The sequence below is a fragment of the Martes martes genome (assembly GCF_963455335.1).
Source record: "Martes martes genome assembly, chromosome: 9".
NCBI lineage: Eukaryota > Metazoa > Chordata > Mammalia > Carnivora > Mustelidae > Martes > Martes martes.
Window position 1 is genome coordinate 2,218,052 of NC_137896.1, and position 24,596 is coordinate 2,242,647.

Sequence of the window (24,596 nt, forward strand, 5' to 3'; positions counted from 1 at the left end):
AGCTTCCTCATCTGTCGAATGGGACTGAGAACCCCGGGCTTCAGGTGGCAGCTGGAAGACCAAAGAATGAGGCCTTTGGGGCACGAGTTCCTGGCCAGGGGCCCTTCTCTCCACGTGTCCAGGAGAAAGGAAAGTGAAAACAGGAGGGTCTGGCAGAAAAGCAGGAAGGGGGCTCTGTGTCATGTCGGGTCCGGCCCCCGGCCTGGAGACGTGGATGACGTCCCCCTGGCACAGAGCCACCTGTCCTTACCACCTGCCCACGGCAGGTTCTGTGCCACAAGAGCAGCCGTGTGGGTCCGCCGACATCCGGACAGCGGAGCCTGCAAGAATGACCACCAGGCCCTCTACGGAACACTCGGGCCACCGGGTCCCGCGGCGGGTTAAACCCTCAGCTCCGGGCCCTAGGGAGCAGCGTCACCTTTCACAGACCCCGTGGAGGGCCTTCAGCCAATCCAGGTGGGTTTTGCTTACTTATTAATACAAACAAATGGTCTGGATGAAAGAGATCCATGAACCACGCACCTCCAGCACCTCCGAGCCGAGTGCACACGACGCCCACGTCGGCACATACTAAGCAGTCAGGGCAGACGAAGAATGCACCGAAACTAGCCGAATAAGAGACCACAAGACTCCCCTGAGGGATTCCAGTGGCAACGGGGCTCCCAGAAATGCAGCATGTTTGCAGGCTAAAGACAGAGGTCGGGTTTCCCCAAATGAATCCCTACATCGTGTCGGCCACGCCCATCACCCCGCAGTCACCCGCAGCGGGAACAAACGCGGATGTGCCATTTTGAAAAAGAAAGAGGAGGAAAAAACAGACTTTCTGAATGGCCAGGCTCCGCTGACAGAGCAAATCCAGGGCAGATGATGCCACCCCCATCACTTTGGTCACATCGGTCACACTGGGACAGTTTTAAACGAGTGGTCCCACTAGGGCCTCCGGGCCACAAGGCGCAGGGACACACACATCCCCGGCATCCTCCCTGGGAACACAGATCAGCACCAAGTCTCGTCTTTTAACCAAGTGCGTCCAGGACGGTGTCACAAACACAAGCTCTAACCAGAAATTCTGAATTCTCTTCCTAATGACCGGTCGCAAAGAAATAACGAGAGCGGTGCCGTAAGAGGAGTTTGCAAAGATCTTTGCCGTGGCGTCCAGTCTGGCCGCAAAGACCTGGGAACATCCCGTCCCACCACACGCGGGCCGCATGTGCATGTGGCAAGCCACGCGTGTGCACACTCAACCACGCCACGCGTACACGTGCTTGTGTGCACCGCACACAGCACCCACATCTTCGCACATACGCTAAAACATTCAAACCCACCAACACACCACACAGGCACTCCCATGCACAAAGCACGTGCGTGCGTGTCTGTGCACACATGTGGAAACCGGAACACGCCACGCCGGTCACATGCACACTTGCACACACAGCACACGTGCACCTACAACACATCCCACCGATGCAAGCCTGTGCACACACACACACGCACATGCACACACGTGCACGCACACATATAACGCGCCAAATGAGAAAGTGCTTTCTTCATGGGAGGGAGATAAAGTTACGCTGAATTTTCTTTGTATTTTTCTGCTTTTCAAGTTTCCAAAAAAATTATTTTGGCATTTTAAAAATACAAACTGTTAAATCAATGCAAGAGGGAGAGATGAAAGGCGCTTTCTAAACGAAACCGTCTTCTCCGAAGCGCGTCGGGTTCATTCTTGCCTCACGTCATCCTCCGTCCGGCTCCCGCCGGGCCGCCCACTCCATGTCCCTCCCCCGCCCCGGAGCAGCTAGGGTTTTCAGAGGAAGGTTCAAATAGGTGGGAAGTGTGGACAGAACCAGCGGGGTCTGCAGAGGCCGAGCGTTCTCCCGTGTGTATCACGTGGGCGGTCGGGCTGGGAGAGTCGACGGGGGCCCCACGATGAACGCACAGATCTGGGGTCTGTCCCCTGACATGGGTTACAAGCGCATGTCCCCTCCGGCTTTGGGGTCGGCTGCGTGGACACCTTGGCATGATTCATGGTGCTGTCATGGAGGGGGTGACACGCGCCCACGGGACCACACGCCACTGCCCGGAACCCGGTGTGCGAGGGGGAGCCCTGCCCACCACAAACTCTGGGTCAGGGCAGGTGGACGGCTCGGAGCCACGTGTCCGGGAGGAGAGAGCAGCGTGTGCCCTGGTTCCCAGCCAGGGGGTAGACCCTCGGAACCATCATCCCTCCTATTCTCTTTAGCACTTGTGACTTGCACGGGGAACATCTCATCCCCATGGGAAATCAGCCGGGGGGGGGGTTCACCACCAAGAGCTTGGAGACGGGACAGCGCTGGGAGGCTGCCGCCTGCTCGCCCGTGCAAGGTCAGACCCCTGGGAAGGTCATCCGGGGCCCCAGCCCCATGCGGGGCGGCAAGCACGTACTTCACACACGGACGCCACGCCCTGCGGTCCCCCCACGTCCCCTCTCAAGTCTGACCCTGCTTCTGTTCTCAGGGACCGCTCAGCGTACGGAAGTACGTGCGTTCAACAGGGAGATTTCTGTCAATGCCTAGTCTGCTCATACACAAGCCCGGTAAAAGCAAAAAACGCCATTAAATCTGTGCCGCACACCTGGCACCGCTCTCTCCGTGAGAAATCAGGTTTGCAGGAATCAGGACGTGCGGACGCCCTCCTTGACGCTGGGAGAGAAGACGGGGGTCTCCGTCACTGGAGGACCCCCGTCCCTGGCGCTGCGGGCGCCGTGGGCGCTAGGACAGTCCCCCAGCTGTGCCACAGGCCCCACCCGCAGGCCGGATGCTCTGGGGGCCTTCAGGCGCCAACAGCCTGGGTTTGAACAAGTGTAGTTAAAACCCACTTTTCCGCCTTCATGGTAATTTCACACCAAAATAAGGTTCCTGCTCTTGCTACCTACCTGCACTCCTGCCCCTGCTTCCCCCACACCAGGCTTCTCCCCTCGCCTCCTTCTCACGCGCAGCCCCAGGGAACAGGCACCCCAGCCCAGCCCGCCGCAGCAGCGAACGCTCACGGCTAGCGGTGGGGGATGTCCCCAGAACACCTCACAGGCCCAGGGCACGGCGGGTGGCCACGATCAGCGTGGATGTCTATTTGATGACCCCAGGCCTGGCCTCTACCCCCTGGAGGAGGGTTTCTGCCTTGCAACCGTGGCCCTAAGATGTCCCCTTCTCTCCAGTTACGTGGTCTTCAAGACCAGAGTCAGAGCCTCCTGTCGGCACTGGCCTCCATACAGCCACCCTGTTACTGGAAACAGAGCTGGACCCACTATCACGCACGGAGGCCTGCAACTCGGCCCAGGGACCTGCTGGGGGCTTGACTCCCAGAACATCACAGGCTAGAGATGTTCACATCAGGCTTCACATCAGGCTCTGTTCACGTTCCCTGGGCATTGGGAGCTCAAGCCACATCTGAGTTCCCACGAGGCCTGGCGAAGGCACCGCCTTGGAGGGGAAGCTCCCGTTCCCAGACCTCGCCCGCTGTCTCCCTCCAGCCATGGGTGCCCGGCCCCGCAGGTGCTCGATGGCGGGGGGCAGGGAAAGGAAGAGCCACTGACCCCACAGCAGAGGAACCCTCTCCACGGCATGGGGAGGGGGTCCTGGCCGCCGGTGGGGGCCGGGGCTCTGGAGAAGACTTGCCACCCGAGACGAGGCGAGGTGGGAACTCCCCAGGGAAAAGCAGAGAAAAGGAATGAAGGGCCGAGAGGGCGTGCGGCGGTCGGGGAAGCTGGGATGCGCACACAGACCCCGCCGGGGAGCACAGGCCCCATCACCCGCTCAGCCATCAGCCCTGACTGGGCGTCCCCGTGGGCCCAGCGAGAAGTGGGTGTGTGTCTCTGGGAGCCCATGTCGCGGCGCAGGGAGGGTGACGGGCAAGGGCCCTGCAGCACAGGCGGGGGGAGGGGGTGCCGAGGGGGGCGGAGCACAGCTCTGAGCAGAGGCACAGGGTGCCCGGCCGGGATGTGGCCCTAGCAGAGGCCCCAGCACAATACGAAGCAGGAACCAGGAAAGCATCGGGAGCTCGGTTTCGCAGAGAGCCTGACGGAGCCGGGAGAGGGCGCGTGGGGCCTGCGGCAGCTGCGGACCCTAGGACCCACTCGGCCTCCGAAGCCTCTTCTGGCTGCTCCCGACAGTGAGAGCCGACAGGCAGCCAGATGCTGTGAGGACCCCATGAGCTGGCAGGACGCGTCCGCCTATGCCGGCCCCGGCCCACCTTCAAGAATGTTCCTGGCTGCAGCCTCTACTTTAGAGGGACAGCTCTTGGGAATGGCAGTCACGGCCATGTGGCTTCTCAACCTAGAAGTAAAGGAATGCAGGGCGGCCGTGGGAGGGAGGCGGGGGCCAGCACAGAGATCTCCGCCCCAGGCCTCAGCCCTCGCTCGACCCTTGCAAGTCTCCGTGTTTCTGCTGCGGCAGAGGCTCTGACCGTCCGTCTCAAACGTCCACCAGTAAGGAATGATCCCTGCCGCTGGGACACGAAGCCAATCCCCACTTGGGAAGTGAGTGCATCAAATCAGCATTGATCAGTGACTATGAGCACAGTGACCGGGGCGCCGTCCTTCCTCGGGGGTCTCTGGGACCCCACAGGCCACCATCAGAGGCCCAGAAGAGCCTGGACTCCGTGCTTCTACAGGAGAGAGAACGTGCTTCCTGGCGCTCCCACTCCCTCCACATTGCCTGTCTCTTGTGCATTCTGAACTTGTCTTCTGGGAACAGTAAATGAGCCCTGGGCAGACGTGTTTCCGTGGACTGAGCACCGGGGTGGGACGCTGCCCCAGCCCAGCGGCCACCACCCAAGCTAACTGCAGACAGTACACAAACACATCCTTGATGCACGAGGAGTGCGTTTCAGTATCTAGAATGAGAGCGCGCATAGCGCCGAAACACCACATCACTGCCTCATCGGGGGAGGCCTCCGGCTCGGCAAGCCCAGGAGAGGGGCTGGATTGTTGAAACGGGGTCAGCCAAGCAGCTTGACTCCTGCACGTGCAGACACACAGGTGTCTCCAGATCTCCACTCCCTGAGACCAACATCGCTTGGCAGAACTACCGCATCCTCCAGAGAAGTGATACCCGCAGACGGCCGTGGCGGCAGGCGGGAAGAAGAGTCAGGTAACTAAAAACCTAAGGCAGACATCAACGGGTGGGCCTCCTTGGTGCCCTGACCCTCAGATGCGGAACTGCCTGCTTTGCCAATGTCCAGACCAGCCAAGCAACCCAGCAGGAAAAGTTTACCAAACGGCAGCCTGTGTGATTTTTAGCCGGGTCACAGCACAGGCCCCGAGTCGGAGAAAGGCATCGGGGTCTGAGATGTGAAGACTGTCAGGCTTGGCCGGCACCTACCCTGTGGTTCTAAGTTGGAACGGGAGCTGGAAAACTCAGCCTCGTGCACTGCATTGTGTGGACAAAGGGTGGGGCTGTCTGGTCTGAAGACCATGTAATAACCACCATCGTTATCCAATTATGCTCTGGACACCTGCAGCTAACACAGCCCACAGAGGGGCAAGTTCATTAGACGAAGACCCACTTGTCTTACTTGGCTTTGATAATGGCTTAATAAATGCATCGAATGAGCCCTAATACAGAGGTGCAAAATGAAAAACACTTTTGACTTTTCCACTTGATGCCCACCCTTCTCTAATTATCATGCTCTCACATTTTCTTGCTTATCAGTTCCAGCCTCTGCCCCTCCAAGAGGTGCGAGAAAGCTCGTCTCCTTTTCCCACAAAGAATCCTTCCTGGGAGGGAGGCTTCGTAGGTGATCTGGGGAACTGGCACCGCTCTCCAGCTCCCTAGCACACCTCCTCCCTCACATCTGTAGCTCTAACGCCACACACACACGTGCACACACACTCACACTCACAGCATGACCACAATTCTGTCAGACGTGGAGAACCCAAGAAACTCCACATCATCACATACTTTAATAAAGCTATGAGACAATGGAGGTGAAAGTGATTAATCTCACTCAGCTCAGGCAGAGAGACGGGAGAAGGCGGCAGAATGGGGCTCCATGGAGAGAGGGGTTGGAGGCAGCAGCCCTGGACGGGTCCAGCAGATCAAAGGGCAGCTAGGGCGGCCAAAACAAAGGAGCAGAGCAGCAAAGGAAGGGACGGCAAGTTCCAGCTGCTCCAGCAGGTGGCTCCGTGCCGGCCCCCAGAGGGGGTGGGCGTGGTGTGGGGAAAAAGGGAAAGGGGCCCTGGGACCGTGGCCTGGAGGGCCTAAGACCCTCCGGGACCCCTAACTAATGGGCCAAAGAGTGATGCAGCCGCTCTGGTATCCACATGCAAAGATCCACATGCATTTCTGAAGCAAGACATCACCATCACCACCAACGGCAAAATAAACAATGTGGAATATTAACAAAGTGTGGCGTCTTGGGACGCCTACGCCTTTCTCTGTCCAACAGCCCTTGACCCCATGGCCTTCTAGAATAACAGGCCCAGTTTCCATTATCCGGCATCCTTTAACCACCACCTGGGGCCTCCACGGATACCCATCCCACAAAAACACCGGACGTGGCCACAAGGGAAACAGCAGTGTGAGTGAGCTGGTGTGAACACCGGCCCCGTCATTGCCCTGTGAGGAAGAGAGGGACGGTGGGAATATGGGATGACACGGATCCACTGCACAAATGTGGCCTCTAATCCTCTCTCCCCCAATCCCCAGGTGAGACACCAAGATTCACACCTGGATCAGGAACATCCCCCACAGATCAAGCTACTTAGTGGAGTCTAACCAAGTACATCTAATCTCAGCCCTGGAGATCATTTACAAGCAAAGGCATCAGCTCATGATTGGTGTAGAGTCCTGGAAACATGTTCAGGCCGACACTGCAGACATGCACTTCTGGCCCCGCGTTCTAGCTGAAGAGTTCAAGTAGGAATGAGGCTTTAATTTATGCTCAGGAAAATAAAAATAGATTAATAGGATCCAAGTCAAGCCGCTAGAAGAGGTTTTTCTGTGCCAAAAGACAGGCACTGTGAGTTTCCCTAAACAGGTTATCATTTTAACATTGTAAAGCACTAGACTTATTTTTTAAATAGCAAAACTACAATTATCTCTGCACGCCCATATCGCTGCTCCGCAGTGCTCCTGCGTAACGAACCGACTCAGCGATATGGGCAGGACGAGCATGTCTGTGCCACACTAGACGGCCAGCCTTATCAAAATCCAGTGGCATTAATCCCTCCCTTACATCAAAAATCAAATAACTTTCTGGAGAGAGGCTCCAGTCTCACGGAGAGCAGTTCCCCTGGGAGACGGTGAGTGGAGATTAACGGCACAATATGTTTGGAAATAAATAGATAAGCGTTTGCCTCCACAGCTCCTGCCTGGCTCTTGGAACTCGGGACTCTCTGCAGGAAGACACAAACAAGCGGCTGGAGTCCCAGGCGCCCTCCCCATCACATCTGCCCTCCTCGAGAGTGACCGGGGACTCTGGCAATAAACAAGGCCATCATCCAGAGTGCCATTTCCAACAACAAAAGTTTGAACCTGTGTGGCATTTAAGCAAGACGGAAACAATATTATTTCAGAACTGATAAGGGAGAAATGCAGTGAGACAATTCCTAGATAACCGCCGGGAGGGGATGGCTTCCTGATGAAATAACCATCTTCCAGAGGGAGCAAACAATGCGATTTTCTGCCTGCGCGGAGAGCGGACGGACAGAGGGCGGGCTGCTGCCGCCTGGTCTTGGGAGCGGCCCCTGCTCCCCCCGCAGTTGCTGGACGTGATTAATTAGTGCCTCCTTGAAGCGGTGACCCCAGGAAGCCACCGGGGGACTTTTGTGGGCACGTCACAGAATGACATCCTTCCAGAATCCTCCTTTTAGAGGCCAACAATGGGGCATGTCTCCAGCAGTCCCAAGCCCCGTGCCAGCGCTCCCGAGAGGACGGAGGCCTGGCTTGGAAAGTACTCTCTTCTCGCTGCCTCTTTTGTAAAGGGAGGAAACGCCACTCAGGACAGAATCCAAGAGAAAGGAGGCAACCGAGTACGAGCCTGGCGTCCTGTTCCCAAGTCCCCCTGCTCTCGGGCCGCTGTCCTTCGGCCCCCTTCTCCCCGCCCCCTGCCCCCAGTCAGCCCACGCAAACCCAAGCGGGTCGGTCCCAAGAGCCCCAACCTGTCCAGACCCAAACCTTGGCGTGTTGGTGAGGCCCCAGCTGTCCTCTATTTTAATGTTTCCCCTGGGAAAAGGCAAAAGTAAGATTCTCTTATGTTGGGACGGAGCCATCCGGGGAGTGGCACCTCCTCTCCCGTCCCCAGGGCGGAGGTACAACCTCTCCAGGCTCACCCTGCTGGAAAATCAAGTTCCTTTCCTAGGTTTTCAAGGCCTCACACACCATGCGACAAGGACAGGTGAGAGGCACCAGTGCCACGTCGGGGAGGCCGAGAAACTTTCAGAACCGAACTGCAGACACGGGAGCCTCTCTGCTGCGGCCTCACGACAAGCTGGAGTCCAGCCCACGGGCCCGCGCCCGCCCAGAGGGAAGGTAAGGAATCGGGAAGGCGGCCCGCAGGCCCCTCTGCCTCACTGATTCAGCCAGGCTGGACGCGAGAGCTGTTGTCCATCGCTTTAGGAGACGGGGCTCCCATGTCGAGAGCCTTGATTAAATCCAGCAGAAGACAAAGGACCTGCAGGACCCCGGGACAGTAACACCCGGCGAGCACCTCTTCTCCCTGCTGCTTTTCTCTAGGTGCCCAGGCGTCTGCTCTGCACACTCAAACTTGCATCCAAGGAAAGCAAACAGGACGGGGGATGTGTAGAGGCTAAGATGAGGAGACCCTTAGTCTCCAGTCCCCCAGGTTCTCCCCGGGAGACTCCAGAAAGTTCCAGAATCTCTGTGTGCTGGAATCCCTACCCAAAGAGCAGAGACAAGTCCATTCTAATTTTAGGGGCTGTCACAAAAGGCTGTCGCCGTCATCATGTTTAAAGAACCAGAGGTTTTTCTTGGAACACTGAAAAAATAAAATAAAGTTTAAAAAAAAAATAAAAAAGAAACCAGAGGATCTTAGGGACTACCACGCTGACAGCGTTTCGAACGCAAATCCCCGACGCAGGGCCATCTCGAAGACCCACCGGCGCAGGGCACCTGTACGGTGGTGGACAGGCTGCCCGGACAAAGAAGCACCTGCAGCCTCTAGGCCCAGGAATGCAGAGCCCCTGTTCCGTGTTTCCACCAAAAATCCCAGGGCAAAAGACCCCGCCCCTTCGGAGATGCTCCGCCTTCCCACAAAGGTGCCATCACTCCACCACAAGGAAAAGACCGGAAGCTCACACCCGCCCCCCCAGGCATTTTCAAAGGATCCAAGGCTTCAAATGGATTTCAAAGGCCCCTGTAATTTCGGCAGCATGACATTTTCTGTCTTATAAGGTATTTTTATTAGCCAAGATTGTAGAAAATTGACGTTTACCAGCCATTAACCTTTTAAGCATGTATTTTTTTCCCCCACATGAAAGTATATCTCACACTTCTCTGCAGATCAATCCTTAAGCGGTCCGGCTCCTTTAACCGAAAAAAAAAACAGTCATCGTGGAGCCTCCCTGTTCCCCAGAAAACATAGGTTCTATCGTTTTACAGACTTTTGATCACAATCTTATCACCTGCAGCCCTTCCTGGTCATCTGTTTTTATCTTAAGATGCTAAGACGAGATGAGGTAAGTGGCATGATCCCTTCCTGGTGCGAGGGAAGGTAGGAGAGCACAAGGGGTTTAAGAAACAAGCGCCCGGCTTTACAGAGGGCGACCCTGTGCGCCGACACCTGGCTCGTCAGCTTCCCACCCCCCTGGCGCTTCCCCACCCCAGCACCAAAAACGCCCTGACAATCCAATCACACCAGAGCCCTGTTAACAAGTAACCACAGTGAACAACTCAGGCTCGCGCGGCCCTCCACGAGCTGACAGAGCTTTCAAGAAGCCAGGCCGTAATTTATTTATTCAATTTTAAAAAACATGCCTTTTGCCAAAAGGTCTCTGGCTGCACATAAAACAGGAAAGGCCAAGAAGGAAAAAGTTCCCCAAAACAGCCATAGAGACCTATCGAACAGAGCTGCATCTAACAGAAAACTGACGGCATCGAAGGCTGGGTCCCCGCATCTCGGGGCTCGACGCTCAAGACGAGCGTCTGAGCTCATCTACCCACAACTGGGGCCGCGCAGAAAAGAGAGGCGCCCACGGCCACGGAGGTCTGGGCCCCGCATCAGGAATGCGGTGTTGTCTCAGAGGGTCTGCTCCTGGCTGGGGCCCACATGTGGGCTCCCCAGAGCCTCCGGGAAGCAGAACTTCTGCCGGCCGGGCTCTACTTGGTTGAGCGGTGGCGGCAGCAGCGGTGTGACCCGGTGTTCATGCTCCCCGGGCCGGGCACTGCCCACCTGCATTACCCCACTGGCCCTCCAGACCCGCCCCTGCCATCGGAACCGCGTGTCCTCCTACGGTGGGCACTCTGGAAGGTTCCCCGGGACGTGTAGCTGCTGCCACACAGTGGATGGGGGTCCGGGCCCCTGGAAGCCACTCAGATCTGGACCTCAGGGTGCCCCGTGTCCACCGGGAACATCCGAGGCCGCGGTGTCCATGGCAGGGGTGGCCTCAGGCGACAGGCTGCCCACCTCAACCCAGGCTCCTCGGCACCAGCGCAGAAGCGTGAACAAGGGGCCCCAAAGCGTCACACGTCGGCGTCCCCAAGCAGGGGAAGGGAGCCTGCCTCCCAGGCTGGTTGTGCGGATGGGTCTGGCGGGCCTCAGGGAGGCACCCAGCACGGTCCCCAGCACAAAGGAGCCTCAACCTGCAGGCCGAGCGGCAGTCCCAGCGACACCGGGACGAGGGCCGGGCGCCGGGACCAGCACGGGGCTTCCTGCGCTCGCCAGAGGTGGCCACACGTGAGGCTCGTCCTACGCACGGCGTTCCCGTAGGTGTCCCGTCCGACGAGCCAGCCGAGGCTTCCCTCTGCCAGCGCCTCACTGAAGAAAAACAAGAAAGGGAAAAAGGGCATCTTTCTCCTTGAAATCCCCCCAGACTGCAAACCGGCCCAGGACCGAGCAAGGAAGCAGCTCCTGGCAGTCCCAGCGAGGGCCCTTCCCCCTCGGCCCCTGCGACCAGAGGCACTCGTGGGCAACAGAAGACACAGCCCCGGGGCCCAGTGGGAGCGGAGCTCGGGGACCCGAAACATCGTGAGTCCAGCTGTCGCAGTTCTTCCTGGGGAGGGACGGGCCAGGCCCACCCCAGACCCCACAAGAGTCAGGACAGCCAGGCTGCAGGACACAGCAGCCGCTGACTCCCCGAGGGGGCCCCGAGCTCCCGGCACCCACACACCTGCGGACCGGGAAGCGACGGTCCCCAAGGATACGCAAGGCCGTCCCCATGCAGCAGTAAGGAAGGGGCGGCGGCAGGGACGGCCGGAGCAGGCGTGCGAACCTCTGCTTTTGGAGAAGCCGAGCAGCCAGGCAGCCAAAATGCGGAAGCTCGAAACACAGGGAACTCGACTCGCGGAGCCAGAAATAAGTAAGGCCTTTCTGCATTTGCTCGGCAAAGCAGTTTTAGGGAGAGAAGAGGCACGTTCTGCAAATGCTTCCCTGCCTGGGCGCCCGCGCCTTCCCGCCTGCCCCAGCGTCTGGGCAGCAGGGGGAGCGAGCCCTCCTCCCCTGGAGCCAGGGGTTCCGCCGGCCATGCCCACAGGCAGACCAACAAAACGCTGATGACGTCACCACGCGATCTGATCCCAGCTCTGACCTCGTGAAGACGGCATCTGACCAGGGGTGCTAATGGGAGGAGAGCAACTGTTCCACGGACCCGATGGCGTTGCTCCGGGTCACACTTTTGAAGACAGGAGAGGGGGTCTCTGCCACGAAGGACCTCGTGCACTGTCCCCGTGAGGTGGACGCTCCCAGCATTGTGCCCGCCGCTCGCCCGAGCTGCACGCTCAGACACCGCCTACCACCCAGCAGACACCCTTGGGAATGACGTGGCTTCTGCCGACCCCGGGATTCCGAGGCTAAAATTCCTCCTGACCTGAGGTCCTCGGCTTGAAGCAGCACCAACTTCCCCGGGGGACAGATCAATCCAGCAGCTCCCAGGGCCCAGCCCTAGGTTTCCGAGGCCCTGGGTGTCTGAGCCTCCCGGGGCACCTGTAGCAAATGACCACAAGCTCAGAGGGTTGAAATACCAGGAACTTCATCTCTTGGTGTTCCAGAAGCTGGAGTCTGAGGTTCAAGCCGCGCGAAGGGCTGTGCCGCCCCCGGGAGGCTCCAGGGCAGGGTCCTTCCTGCCTCTTCCAGCTCTCGGCCTCTCTGACCCCCCTGAGGTCGTGGTGGCGTCTCTCTCCCTCCGCCTCCCTTCCTGTGGCTTCTCCTGGGTCTGTGTCTCTGCTCTTCTGTCTCTTATGAGGACACCTGCCCCGGGATGGAGGCCCCCGGACCATCCAGGACAATCTCATCTCAGGAACCTTACTTAATTATGTCTGCCAAGACCTCTTCTCCAAACAAAGTTCCGGGGGATGACTCTTGGGGCGCTCACCATTCGACCCACTACAGTAGGTCTGGGAGGGGACGCGGGGGCCTGCGGGTGTCACCAGTGTCCCCTAGGCGGGCAGCTCCCCAACCACTCTTGGACGTGCTAGGCCTCTGCTCTTCAGATAAGGAAACCACGGCCCACAGAGAGGAGGGCAGCCCAGCCGGGCCCCTGTCCCAAGAATGCCCGTGACTCCCCCCACCCCTTGGCCCTGCAGGCAGCAGAAGCCTGGGACCGCGCACTTAGCAAACACGGACACCGAGGCCCCCCTCAGCTTTCCAGGCAGATCAGCGTCAACAGTGTTCAAAGTTACATTTGGCAGCAAAACCAACGTGAGACAAAGATCCGACCTTTCTCCACGTCGGGTGAGCACACAGGTGCACAGCCCCGAGGGAGGACCCTGGGGGGGGGGGTGCCCTCCTCCATCCCGCTCAGAGAGAAAGAAGGATCCTTCCCGGACAGACACGGGTCTGCACCCCCCACCCAGGGGCTGGAACTTAACGAAACTGCGTTCCAAATGGAAAATGCACCGTGGCAGGCCAGGAAGGCCTCCCTCCGCCCCTGTGGCTCCTCCCGGGGGGCCTCGGCCTGGGCAGGGAAGCTCCCGTCCCCCACCACCAGGACCGTCCTCCCGTCCTCCCGCCGGCGAGGCAGGGTGAGGGACTCTTGTGCCGGTGGATATTTATCTGTCGCTGAAGGCTTACCTTAATCCTTCCTAAATCCCCACACGCTGCGGGCGGGGAAACAGTGAAGCCAAACAAGGGGCCGTTCGAAGTCGCGAGCTGCTGTGGGCTCCGCAGCCCGCTCCCCCCGCAGCTCCAAGTGGCACTAGGGACACGGGGCACGGCGGGGAGGGCTTGGGACCCCCAGGACCGAGGCGGGACTGGATGAGCGGCACGGGGCGTCCGAGCACTGGCATGTCCTGATGCGCCCCGGCTTCCCCAATTGCTCCGGGACCCCGTTTCCCCCACAGGGAAGGGGGTGTCCATGGGAGCTGCTGCGGACCCCCAGGAACGGAATGAAGGACACAACAAGGTGCACGGGCCTCAGCGCGTCAGGGCTGGAGACACAGGCTCGAGGCAGGCCCTGGGGATGCCGGTGAGTGTCCCCTGCCCGGCACCCGGGCCTCTGTGTGGTGACTGATGCAAGGACCGGAGATTAAAGACGGCCGGGCTACCGCGGTGGGCCCGATGCCATCAGGAGGGCCCTCATAAGTGGACGGGGGAGGCGGCCGGGTCGGAGGCGGCGATGCAAGCCCGGGGGCGCACAGGCGGGAGTAGCGGGGTGACTGTGGGAACAGAGCGCGGGCCTCGAGCCAAGGAAAGCACGGCGCCCCGAGAGGCTGAGCAGGCAAGGCCGAGGACTCTGCCCCGAGCCCGGCCCACGCCTTCACGGCGGCCTGGAGACCGGCCCTGCTGGATTTCCAGTGTCCAGAGCAGCAAGCAGCTAAGTGTGTGTGTCCCAAGCCGCTAACTACGCCGGCCAACGGCAGAACGACGGGATCCGCCACCTAAGCGAACTCCTGCCTGCGAAGGCGGGCGGGGCTGCACCGCCGCAGGGCGCGACGGGGGGGGGGGGGGGGGGGGGGGGGGCTCTGCACAGACCCAGCAGGGCTAGGGCAGGACCTGCAAACGCCGCGAGCACCCAGGTGTCTCGGAGGCGTCACGGGAGCAGGTGCGTCAGTGCCCGGGAAGACCTCGACACACACCGGCTTGCCCCGATGGAGGTCGGGAAGGGGAGTGGGCTTCGGGAGAAAGAACACACCGGCCGAAGGTAGCCACCTAGCTTTGCTGTTCTGTTCTCTTCTGTCGAAGCGTGGGAGTCAGGGAGTCGGCCTGAGACGCCAGGAGAGGGCAGCCGAGAGCCCGGGCAAAAAGTCACCCAAATTCTGAACCTTCTGACAAAAGCAGCCCAGGCGGCAACTTCCCACATTCCCCTCTGGGAACGAAAAGCGGGAGCCTGTCCCGTGAGGCTTCACAACACGCGGGGAGGGGAGCTCTACCGCCCTTGGCGCACAGGAACCCACATGCAGTATGGTGTTTTGTGGTGATGGAATTCACTCGACGTCAAACTTGCTCCTTCAAATAGAATAACCAGCACATCCTTTGGAAGGACGAATCCTCGCTCGTTCCCTTGCTCTCGGTCGGTGATGAGTTCTGGCATCTGCTTAAGCTTCAAAGATGCAGAGACGGAGGGACTGGGGCAGGGAGGGAGAGGGTAGGCCTGGAGACCTATCACGGGGGGCCCTGGGGACACCCGGGCCTCCAGACCTGGGACAGACGAGTCGCACACGCACCGCTCACGCTCGTCCTGCCGCGAGAGGGTTCCGGGAGCCATCTTCAGAGAGAGTCGTTGGCTCCCCTCGAGGTCCACAATCGGAGGCCTCCTTCCTGTCCCTGGTGCTCGGGTCACCCACGTCCCAGCTTCCAGACCGTAGGCCTCCTCACCGGGGACTCTCTCGGGGTTCCCCAGCGCTGGCCAAGCCCGAGAGCTGAGAGCACATGCTCTGGACCGTGTGCTTCACGCCCAGAATTGAAAACGCCCATTGGCATCACAAAATCCTGGCTGTTGTGATCCCAGGGCCAGTTCTGCAAACCCGAGGTGTCCACGGAGGCTGGACCCAACTCCGATGAGGCCTCAGCATCACCGATGGCGATCGAGCACCTCTTGACACACTGGGCCTCTGCGTGTTGCAAATGTCCAAGACGAGAAACAATTAGCACATCCGAGTCCCTGATAATTGCTAATTTTATGACGATGCCATGAACATCTGGGGTAGCCTGTGGGCACGTGATCTCAGAGCTCGGAAACCATCTTTGCTCACAGTGCATGGGAAGGACAAACGAGCTACAGGCACGGGTCCGGACAAACAGGGAACGTAGAGCAAATGCACGTATCCGGGCCGGCCTCCCGGCCGCCCTGACCGATCACTCAGCCTCTGACCCACAAAGCAGGACCTGTGTTACCTTGTCGGCAAAGCTTTCCAGAGGCTCCCACAGCGGGGTCTGCGGAGGGCTGGCGTGTGGTGTAGCCAGAACCCGGGGGTCCTGTGGGACAATCACACGTGACCTCGCATTCCTGCATCCTGAGACGCCATCAAGACATGCGGTTCTGAAACGCAGAAGTCTTCACCTCGAAGCCGGGGCGTCCACACACCTGTCCTCCCCGAGTCTGTCTGGTGCGTGAGCTTTCTGCAGCGCGGGGCTTCGGCCGGTGACAGTGACGACACACACACCGGCCCGAAGTTAGGAGATGCGGGCTGGGGGGCTCCTGACACACTGCTTAGGGACCCAGAGGCCACCAGCACCCCCCCGGGCCACACGGGCCACGCGGCTGCGGAGTGCCAGCCCGCGGTGGTTTGCCTCCTTCTGGCCACCGGGACCCCCTCTGCACCGGCGCTCTGGCTCGGGTGCGACCCTGGCAGCCAGGCCTTCCCAGGCTGACCCCGCCTCTGACTGAGGCCACTGTCTATGGGAATAAACTTCCCTTTCTCAACCTATCTCTGCCCCCAGACAAAATCGGGGGGAAAAGCCGCTGAGAACCCAAGCGACCCCAAAACAGCAAGGCTGGCCCCAAAGGCAGCCAGAAGGGCATCACCGTCTCCAGCGAGCGCTCCATAGCAGGCTCCTTTTCGGGGACCCCGGAGGCGGCTGCCAACAGAGGCCGAGCAAGTCTCGGTGCTCCAAAAGGAGTGTTCCTCTGGCTTCCAGAGCAAGAGACGTGCTGGCGGGAGGCCAGTGGAGCCGCCGGTCAGGGCGCAGTCCCGTGTGGCCGCCCTCACCTCCACCCCTCGTGCAGCTGAGGTCCCCCGAGCTAGCCAGCACTGCAGTCAGAGACCCCAGACCTGCTCCCCTGGCTTCCTGGAGGAGGACGGCTAAGAGAGCCAGCAAAGACTGCACATTCCCCAGCGGGCGGGGCAGACAGGCAGCCTGGCTTCCTACATTTAATGATTCATCCACATCCTGGCCCGGACACTAATGTGGTTGACTGTTCATTCCATCTGCTCAGCAAACACGTACTGAGCACCATGGCGTGCGCTCTGCGATCCGGGTGCTGGACACGGATTCTCATCCACAAGGAGCAGGGCTGCTACAGAAGGAGTAAGACCGAGGCCCAAGGAACAAAGGATGGGTAGAGGGGCTCCCCAAACCTGGGCTCAAGTCAGAGGATGAAATGTGTTCCAGGCTTCACGAGGGAAGGACAGCTACTTGCTGCCGTGAACAGTGCTAGCTTCCCTCACCCGGGATCGCCTGCGCTACCAAGGACAAAAAACCCAACTGTGGTATTTCAGCCTTGGTTTTCTCACCTTTCAGGGGGACAACGAGCCCAGAGGTTATCTGGATGTGGGTCAAGCACGCCACCTAGGATCTAGTTCCTGCTCCACCATCCTCACAGTCATAAGATGGCTGCTCTGTCTCAGACATCACGTCTGTCTTCCAGGCAGGAGGAAGAGGTAAGGGAAAAAGGCAGAGGGCATGGCCAGCTGAATAGGTTCCTCTCTACCACGAGGAAAGAAGGAAGAAAGAAAAACCCTTTTCCAGAAGCCTCGTCGAACAGAGTAACCTAACCAGATCGTCCTAGCCGTAGCAAGGCCGTGCTGCCACCGCAGCGTAACAGAGTCCACCTGTCGTGTGAGCATCATAGACAGGACTGCGTACGCCGAATGGGTCAGTACAGAACAGGAGCCTGAGGAAGACGGTGAGAGTGGACGCGGGACAGGCAGCCCGTGCAGGAGGTTTCTCATTAGCACCACCAGCTGGGTGTCCCAGCAGCTCCTGCTCCCCGGCTGGTGAGCTGAGGGGGCCCAGATGCGTTACAGGGTCTGCGTTCTCGGGCTCATTCACGACTTCGTTTGAGACTGTCACTGCACAGCCACCACCGCATGGGTCAGGCCCGAAGCCACGTGTGGCTCGGCAGCAGACTAGCTGAGCCTCTTGTCCCTCGTCTGGTGACGCCTTCTTCCCCAGTAAGAGGGACCGGTCTCACGGGGTGGGTCAAGCCCAAGTGCCTGGAGAAGAGGCTAGTGTCTCTACACTTGTCAAGATACGATAGTGGTACCTCTGGCCCTGCCCATGACGCTGTGCACAATTCTTAGGTGCTGATGCCAAACACCTGCATGTGGGCTCTTCCCCCATCCCGCCCCCTCCCATCCCTCCCTGTGCCATCCCTCCCCCTCCCATCCCTCTCTATCCCATCCCTCCCTCCCTCTCCCCTCCCTCCCTCTCTGGGCCTTAGTATGCAAATGAGTCATTCCTTCCAGGGTGCATTTAGGGAGGGTGTTGGGAGCCACAGCCTTAAAGGGCAGACACCATGCTTATCTCCTCGGTATCCATTCCTCCCTCCTTCCTTCCTAAAACAGAATCTTACTTGCTCCAAGGAGATGGATCTACCAGGTGGTGGATCATAATAGCTCTAACCCAAATACGACAACGCAATTCTCCGCTTCCCAGCAATTCTCTGCATCCCAGCCTCCCCACCCCTTTCAGCTGGGAGCGGCATGTGACCTAGTTCTAGCCAAGGAGAACAGCAAGCATCTCGAGAAAGTGCTTGATCTCCTCATGCAGGGAAGGGATGCAAATGGTGCCCCTCCTCCCTCCTTTATCCTGCTCCAAACTCAAATGCAATGGCCGGAGCCACAGCAGCCAGTTTACAACTAGGAGGTAATAAACCGAGCTAACAAGCCACAGACGGCAGAATAAAGATCAGGTAGTGATAATGGCGCTCACAAGCTGCTCCAGACCCCGACCATCTCTCTTCACCATCACATGAGAAAAATTAAGCCCCCTTCGTTTAAGGTTCTGGTAATGGGGTTTTATCCTGTTGGCTGAGCACACTCTGAGATGGTCTAAAACAGCAGAGCAGAGTGCTGGAGCTGCTGCCCTCGTGAACCGTCCTGTTTCAGCAAGAGAGATGCTGGCCCAGAGAGCAGAAGTTCTCTGAGGAGGAAGCAGAGTGTGGCTGGGTTGCACAGGATGGCCCTGAGCTAAGGCAGAGTGGGAGCACAAAGGCATCCCGAGGCAGCCCTCAGAAACAGCGCTCCCCTCTTCTCTGTATTGTGAGGTTAGCATCCAGACTCCACACCCTCCTGCCCCCAGCAGACACGGCTACTCACACGCCGCCTCCTGTCCAGGACCCAGGGGGGTTAGGACCCACGCGTCCTGGGCTCCCACTATACAGCCTATCACTCTCCCATTTTGCCACGAAGCTGGTCTGGGTTTTCCAGGACTCTGCTTGCCACGAGAGAGCAATGCAGGTCACTGCCTCAGCTGTGGGCGGGCTGTTAATTATTAACAAAGCCGAGAAAAAGACACCAGCTCAGCAAATGCCCCACACTGAACTACGGCGCACGGAACGTCCCATTTTGGCCGGAGGAGAACGGCTTAACCGTCCTCCCGTAGATATTACCACGCACTGATGATCACGGCCGTAAGTGAACAATCCTGAAAACAACACTACCGCTAATGGTACGGGGTTACGCTCGAGAGCTGCCCAGAGAAAGCAGGCACAGGAAACCCAGCTCGGAGGGGATCCGGGAACACTACAAATCAGCCCAGCGGATGCCCCACACGGCTGTACATAGAGGCTCTGCTGCTGACAAGGTTCACAATACCATAGTGCTTGCTACCCTATTGGGGAAAACTATTTTAAGCCTAATTAGCATGAAATTTTTAGAATGCAAATGCTTTTCATTTAGACATAAAACAAAATGCCACGACATTTCTTCCATCCATTTATCATAAATAAGTTAATTACTGTGTAACAAATCGCTCCTTCTGGAATCTGGATGTTCGGGGCTGCTGGTAAGCTGACTCAGGCAAAGAGAAGGAGCCACCAAGCAGCCGTTAATGGCTTTCAGGACACTTACAATAAAACGGTGACTCTGGGAAGCTTTGCTTGTCAAATTAAGGTTAAGCTCTCTCTGTTGGAATAACTCAATTATAAGCAGTCATTATCTATTTAACTTGATTCCTACCAGAATAACAGAAATATCGTGGCTTTATTTTATTTTGGATGCTCACATCTTCCCTGTGGTCTTGTGGTTTGCAGAGAACGTACATAAAAAGAGAAATTTTTATCTGCCCTGATTTGAGTGTGTGTCTGCGTCAGCTTTTGCCTCCATATGTGTAAAATTATTTCTAAGACATAAAACATCTTGGTCCCTGAGAACAGTGGGGGGAAGGGGATACACACAGGTGCAGGAGAAGCAACGGGGCTCTAGCCTGTCCCACAGGAGGGTGAGAGCAGGTCCCGATGCCTGGGAGACACCTGCACCTCCCCCCTCCACCTGGGTGGGGCTGGGCCTCCTCTCAGGGATAAGTACGTGCCCGCATATGGGTCGTGCATCCCCAAGGGCTGAAGGCTGGTCCAGGTTCACCTTCTCCGTTCCACACTGGGTGAAGCCTGTCCGGGCTCAGGGGGCCGGCCAAGGTCCAGCCAGTGGCCAAGATTTCCCCACGACACCGGCCCGAGCGCAGAGGAAGCCAGTTCAGCCTGGAACCACAAACCAGCCAGGACGGAGACCATATGCTTGTTAGAAATCCCACATTTCATCATAAAAGGTACGAGAATCTGGCATTCGCTTCCACGGTAGGTAGCACTTGGCTTTACCAAGAGGCACTTTTCCTTACGTTCCTGAATAAAACTGATACCCACAATCTTATCAAGAGAGGCTCCATCCCCAGGGAGGCCCAGGATGCCAGCTTCTGGACAAGGACACGGCGGTACCGCGTGTCCCTTGCCACGTGTGACACTACAACACACTGAGTGTGAGAGCATCTTCCGGGCCTTCCCCGAGCGCACACACTGGGTCACTCAGTAGGCTAATACACCCTGAAAGGTGGCCCACCCTCCTAAAATTCACAGAGCAGCGCCTAAAAACTCTTACCAATACAAGCTTCCTCGCGCAACACGCCCATTCTGCTTCTGGTCAACGGCTGGGAATTTCATTTTTATTTTTATTTTTTGGGGGGACTCAACGAAAGAGTCACGGTATCATACCCTTAGCAGTCAACGCAGACGACACCGAGCACATAAGAAGAGCTGCACTTGGTACCGGCAACAATCCCGATTCGTACAACCAGGCGCGAACGAGGGAAGCCTCGAGCTCCACCTCCAAGGAAGAGGACCTGGAAATTCGCCTCCCGCTGTGTGTGTGTTCCCACCCTCTCCCCACCCAGAGGAGCCCCTGTCAGCTCTTAAGGGAAAATCCCAGATTCCCTAAAACACAAAACTGGGGAGAAAGTCAGCCGCGTGAGGATTATTTAGTCGTGAGCGCTGAAATTTAGCTCTCAAGCTTTATCCAAAGTTCGCTCCCTCCATCCCTCTGAAATCAGCTAAAAGCTGCTACTTCTGGGAAGGCGCACAGCCGCGGTGTTCGTGGTAGGATTTGGAATCCTCAGAAGGAAGAACGGATTTATTTCCCCTCCCATGCAAATGGAAAGTTTAATTAGTTTGTCTCGAAAGGGAAACAGATCAACATGCAGAATGATCTACTGTCACTTGACTTCTGAAGCTGCCTCTGACGTTCCCATCACAAATGTGGATTTAATCCTACAATTACGAGAAAGCTAATTGGTAGTTCCCTCCTGCATGTGTGTTTTCGTGTTGTCAGTGGGGCAGTAATGAAAATGAATGCCACATTTGTGAACAGAACGTCTGTGGGCTTATTTACCGCATCTCCAACAACATCGTCTGCTTTATCATGCATTTCAAAGCAGGGATAATTTAAGAATCCAGAATTTCATACATAAAAATACTTAGCAAGAAAGTCTCTCCCTGCACATTATTTGGGTGACGTTACATCCGAATTCCAGTTTGTTGCCCAGGAAATGATTCACCTCACTCAAAAATGACAGGCATTCTGAATCACTCACCTGTGATGCAAAATGCCTTTGAGGTCCCCAGACTCCCCATCTCACTGACCTCAGAGCCATCATCTTGCAAAGAGCCCGGCTCAAAGGCAGCCCCACCTTGCCTGTTCCTGGAAAGGTCTCCCCCGTCCAGAGCACGAGGCGCAATTTCTTCTCACCCCCCCAAGCCCCCTACCTTTGAGTAGCCTCTCTCCTTCCAGAATGTTCTCCGAGATTAATGCCGTGTAGTCTTCTTCAGAGAATCCAGCTTTGCAGGTCTCCCTGGCTGTAAGATCCCCATTATGGGCCTGAGAACGGAAAGAAAAGAGGTTGGAACAAATGTGAAGCGGACAGAAATTTAATCCAAAGCCTACGTTTACCAGGGGTTGCTACAGGCTGGGTCTCGCCTCCCGCTAGGACAGAAACGCAGAAGCCACTGTCTCCGCCCAAACCCAGCGCTCCTCCGCTTCCATGCTCTGGGGCCTCACGTGGGTCAGCAGCCCCCCCAGACCCCGTGGACCCCGGAAGCCAAGGGCAGAGCCACAACCCCAGGCACCGTGCGCTCCCCTCCGCACACACGCACCCCGGGTCAGGTGTCAGTGATGAACGCGGCACAGGGAGGGAGTGTCAGGAACCACGGAGGCCACAGGACAGCTGTCACCACGTGCGGTGACCAAAGTTGTGCGAATGTGGCCTCTGGCTCTGGAAACGCCTTCTGGTCCTGCGCTCACACCCAGGTGTGGGCAGGATGAACCGACCTGAGCGATGGGGCGGGGACCCGCGGGAAGCAGCGCCTCACTTCCCGCCCCTCTGACCCTGCGTCGGGGGGGAGGAGCCTCTGCTTCCCGCGCGGGGCCGGCAGAAGCCCGGCTTGGCTAAGGGGGCCCTGCAGGCTTGGCCTGGGGTCGGGGTGCCGGTGGGGAGGAGGGCCGGCCGGCTGAAGGCAGGAGGGCCGCCTGGGAGGACCTCTCCTGCCCCACAGAGGGCAGCATGTGAGGAGCACGGGCAGCCGCAGAGAGCAGGGAGCGGCGGCCAGCGGCGGCCTGAGGACCACGCTGGGCTCTGGTGCCGAGGGCCTGCGGGCTCACGTCTTCTCCGTGGGTCACCAGGACTGGAGGAGGCGGCAGAGCAAGAAAGGAGGTCCTCCCGGGGGCGGCTCGGCTCTGGGCAAGGAGGGAGGCTTCCCAAAGACGGGGCTGCACCCTCCAGGCCTCCCACCTCCGCTCGGCTGAACACCGACCCGCCCTCGGAGCCCCCATCTCTAGCGCAACCAGGCGAGACAGCGCCTCTAACTGACCCGAAAGGGTGGGTGTCCGCCTGTCCTGGAGCGCGCCGGGACCCTGCGCAGCGGAAGGCGCCGGAGGCAGCAAGGCGCCCCAGCCGGGCTGCGGGGAGTGGCGGCTCCAGGCCGGCCAGGCGGGGTGGGGAGCCGTCGAAGAGACCGCGCGGCGCGGCAGGGACACTGGGCCGAGACGACGGAGCGCCGCGGCCCCTTCCCCCGCCAGCGCGCACGGGCACCAGGGGCGCAGCCCGCAGTCCTGCCTCTGCGGGGCCGCCGCCCTCACGGCCTCGACTCCACACTCCGCCGCCGGCCGGGGCCCGGGCGCCCGCCCCCAAAAGCGCCATGGGGAGGGCGAGGGGCGTGGGTTCCTTCCTCGGGAAAGCTCCAAACCGCGGCTCCACTCCTCGGGAACGGAGCTGCACGGTGGGCCGGAGTCCCGGAGGCGAACTCGCCCGGGAAAGTTTCGCCCCGCCCGGGCGGGTGGCGAGCGCAGCCGGAGCGCCCCGCAGCCTCGGAGCGGGCCCGGGGGCGCCGCACTTGTTCGTCTCGAGGTTACAGCCGCGCCGCCGGAGGAGCAGCGAGGCCGATCGGCCACGAGAGGGGGTTCCTGCCACTCCCGCGGCCCCGCCGCCTCTCCGGGGGCGCCGCCCGGCGCAGCCCCGCACGCCGCCCCCGGGGCCTGCACCCGCCGCGCACAGCCGGTCTGGGGGCCGGGCTCGCGGGCTCGGCGGGAAGGGGACGGCAGCCCGGACCGCGCTCCCGGGCTCCCTCAGCCTGTGCCCGCCCGGCGCCTGGCTCCCCGGCCCCGCTCCCGGAGGCGAGGGCCCCGCCGGACACGGGCTCGGGCCGCACGTCGCGGACTCGGCGGCGAGGGTGCCCCGCGGTCCACATCCTCCGCCCGGCCTCCGCCAAGGTTCCCGTCGGCACCCGGAGGACGAGCGCGGAGGCGGCGCCGCGCCGCGAGACCCCGGCCCCGGGCAGCGCGGCCAGACCGGGTGTCCCCAGCGCCGCTGGTTCCCTGCCTGCTGTCGCCAGCTCCCCCGCCCGCAGTCCTGGCCCGGACTGGGGCTCGCCAACTCCGGAGGCTCGCGCTCCCGGGCGGTGGAGGGCGCGCCGGCTCCGCCAGCGGGCAGCCTGCCCAGGCGCGGGAGAGCCGAGCTCCGAGCCGCGGCCGCGGACCCAGGGCGGCCGAGGGATGCTTGGCGGGTCCCGCTTCGGGCAGAGCTCTCGGGGCCCTCCACCCGCCCACATCCCAGCCCGCTCCGCACCACGGCTCGCCGCGGCTCCGGCGGCTCCGGTTCCTGCCCACCGCGGGCGGCTTCGCGGGGCGCGGGAGCCTCCGGATGCAGCGGTGCTCGCGGCGGGGGCGCCCGGGAGAGCCCCTCCGGGCGAGTGCGCGCCCCGCCGGCTCCGGGGGCGGCCCCGCGGCGCCCGGGGCTTCCGAGCGGCCGGGACGCCAGGCGGCAACTTACCCGGAGCGCGCCGGAGAGCGAGAGCAGCACGAGGAGCACGCCGGAGCCCGCGGTCATCTTCCCGCCGCGCCGCGCCCCGGCGCCCGCCCGGAGCCCGGCGCCCGGAGCCCGCTCCCGGCCGCCGCCGCCGCCCGGATCGCGCAGCTCCGATGGCCGCCGCCGCCGCAGCCGCTCGATCGGGCCCCGCGCCTCCAGCCCGGCCGCGCCGCCGCGATCGCCGCCCGGCTCCGGGAGCCAGGCCAAGTCGGCCGGCGGCGCGCTCCCTCAGGCCGGTGCGTCCGCCGGCCTCGCAGCCGCCCGCGCCTCTGTTCCGCGCGCTCCGAACTGCAGGTGAAGCCGCGCGGCCGCCCCGCCGAGGCCCCGCCCCGAGCCCGGCCCCTGCGCTCGCTCGGCCTGACGCGGGCCTTAAAGGCGCCGCGCCCCCCGCGCCGCGCCCGCGCCCGCGCCCGCGCCCGGCGCGCTGCGCCCCGCGCCTCCTC

General features: G+C 60.1%; 1 protein-coding gene across 1 annotated transcript in view; it reads right to left on the bottom strand.

Moving 5' to 3' along the window:
- Positions 1–24,174, bottom strand: part of CDH4 (cadherin 4) — a gene marked incomplete at its 5' end in the record, with an annotated part of 516,137 nt that extends 491,963 nt beyond the window's left edge. The window contains 2 exons of the mRNA XM_080814101.1: positions 21,560–21,671; positions 24,118–24,174. Coding sequence (XP_080670227.1) covers positions 21,560–21,671; positions 24,118–24,174 — 169 coding nt within the window. The remainder of the gene's footprint in view (positions 1–21,559; positions 21,672–24,117) is intronic.
- Between the last annotated feature and the right edge of the window lie 422 nt (positions 24,175–24,596).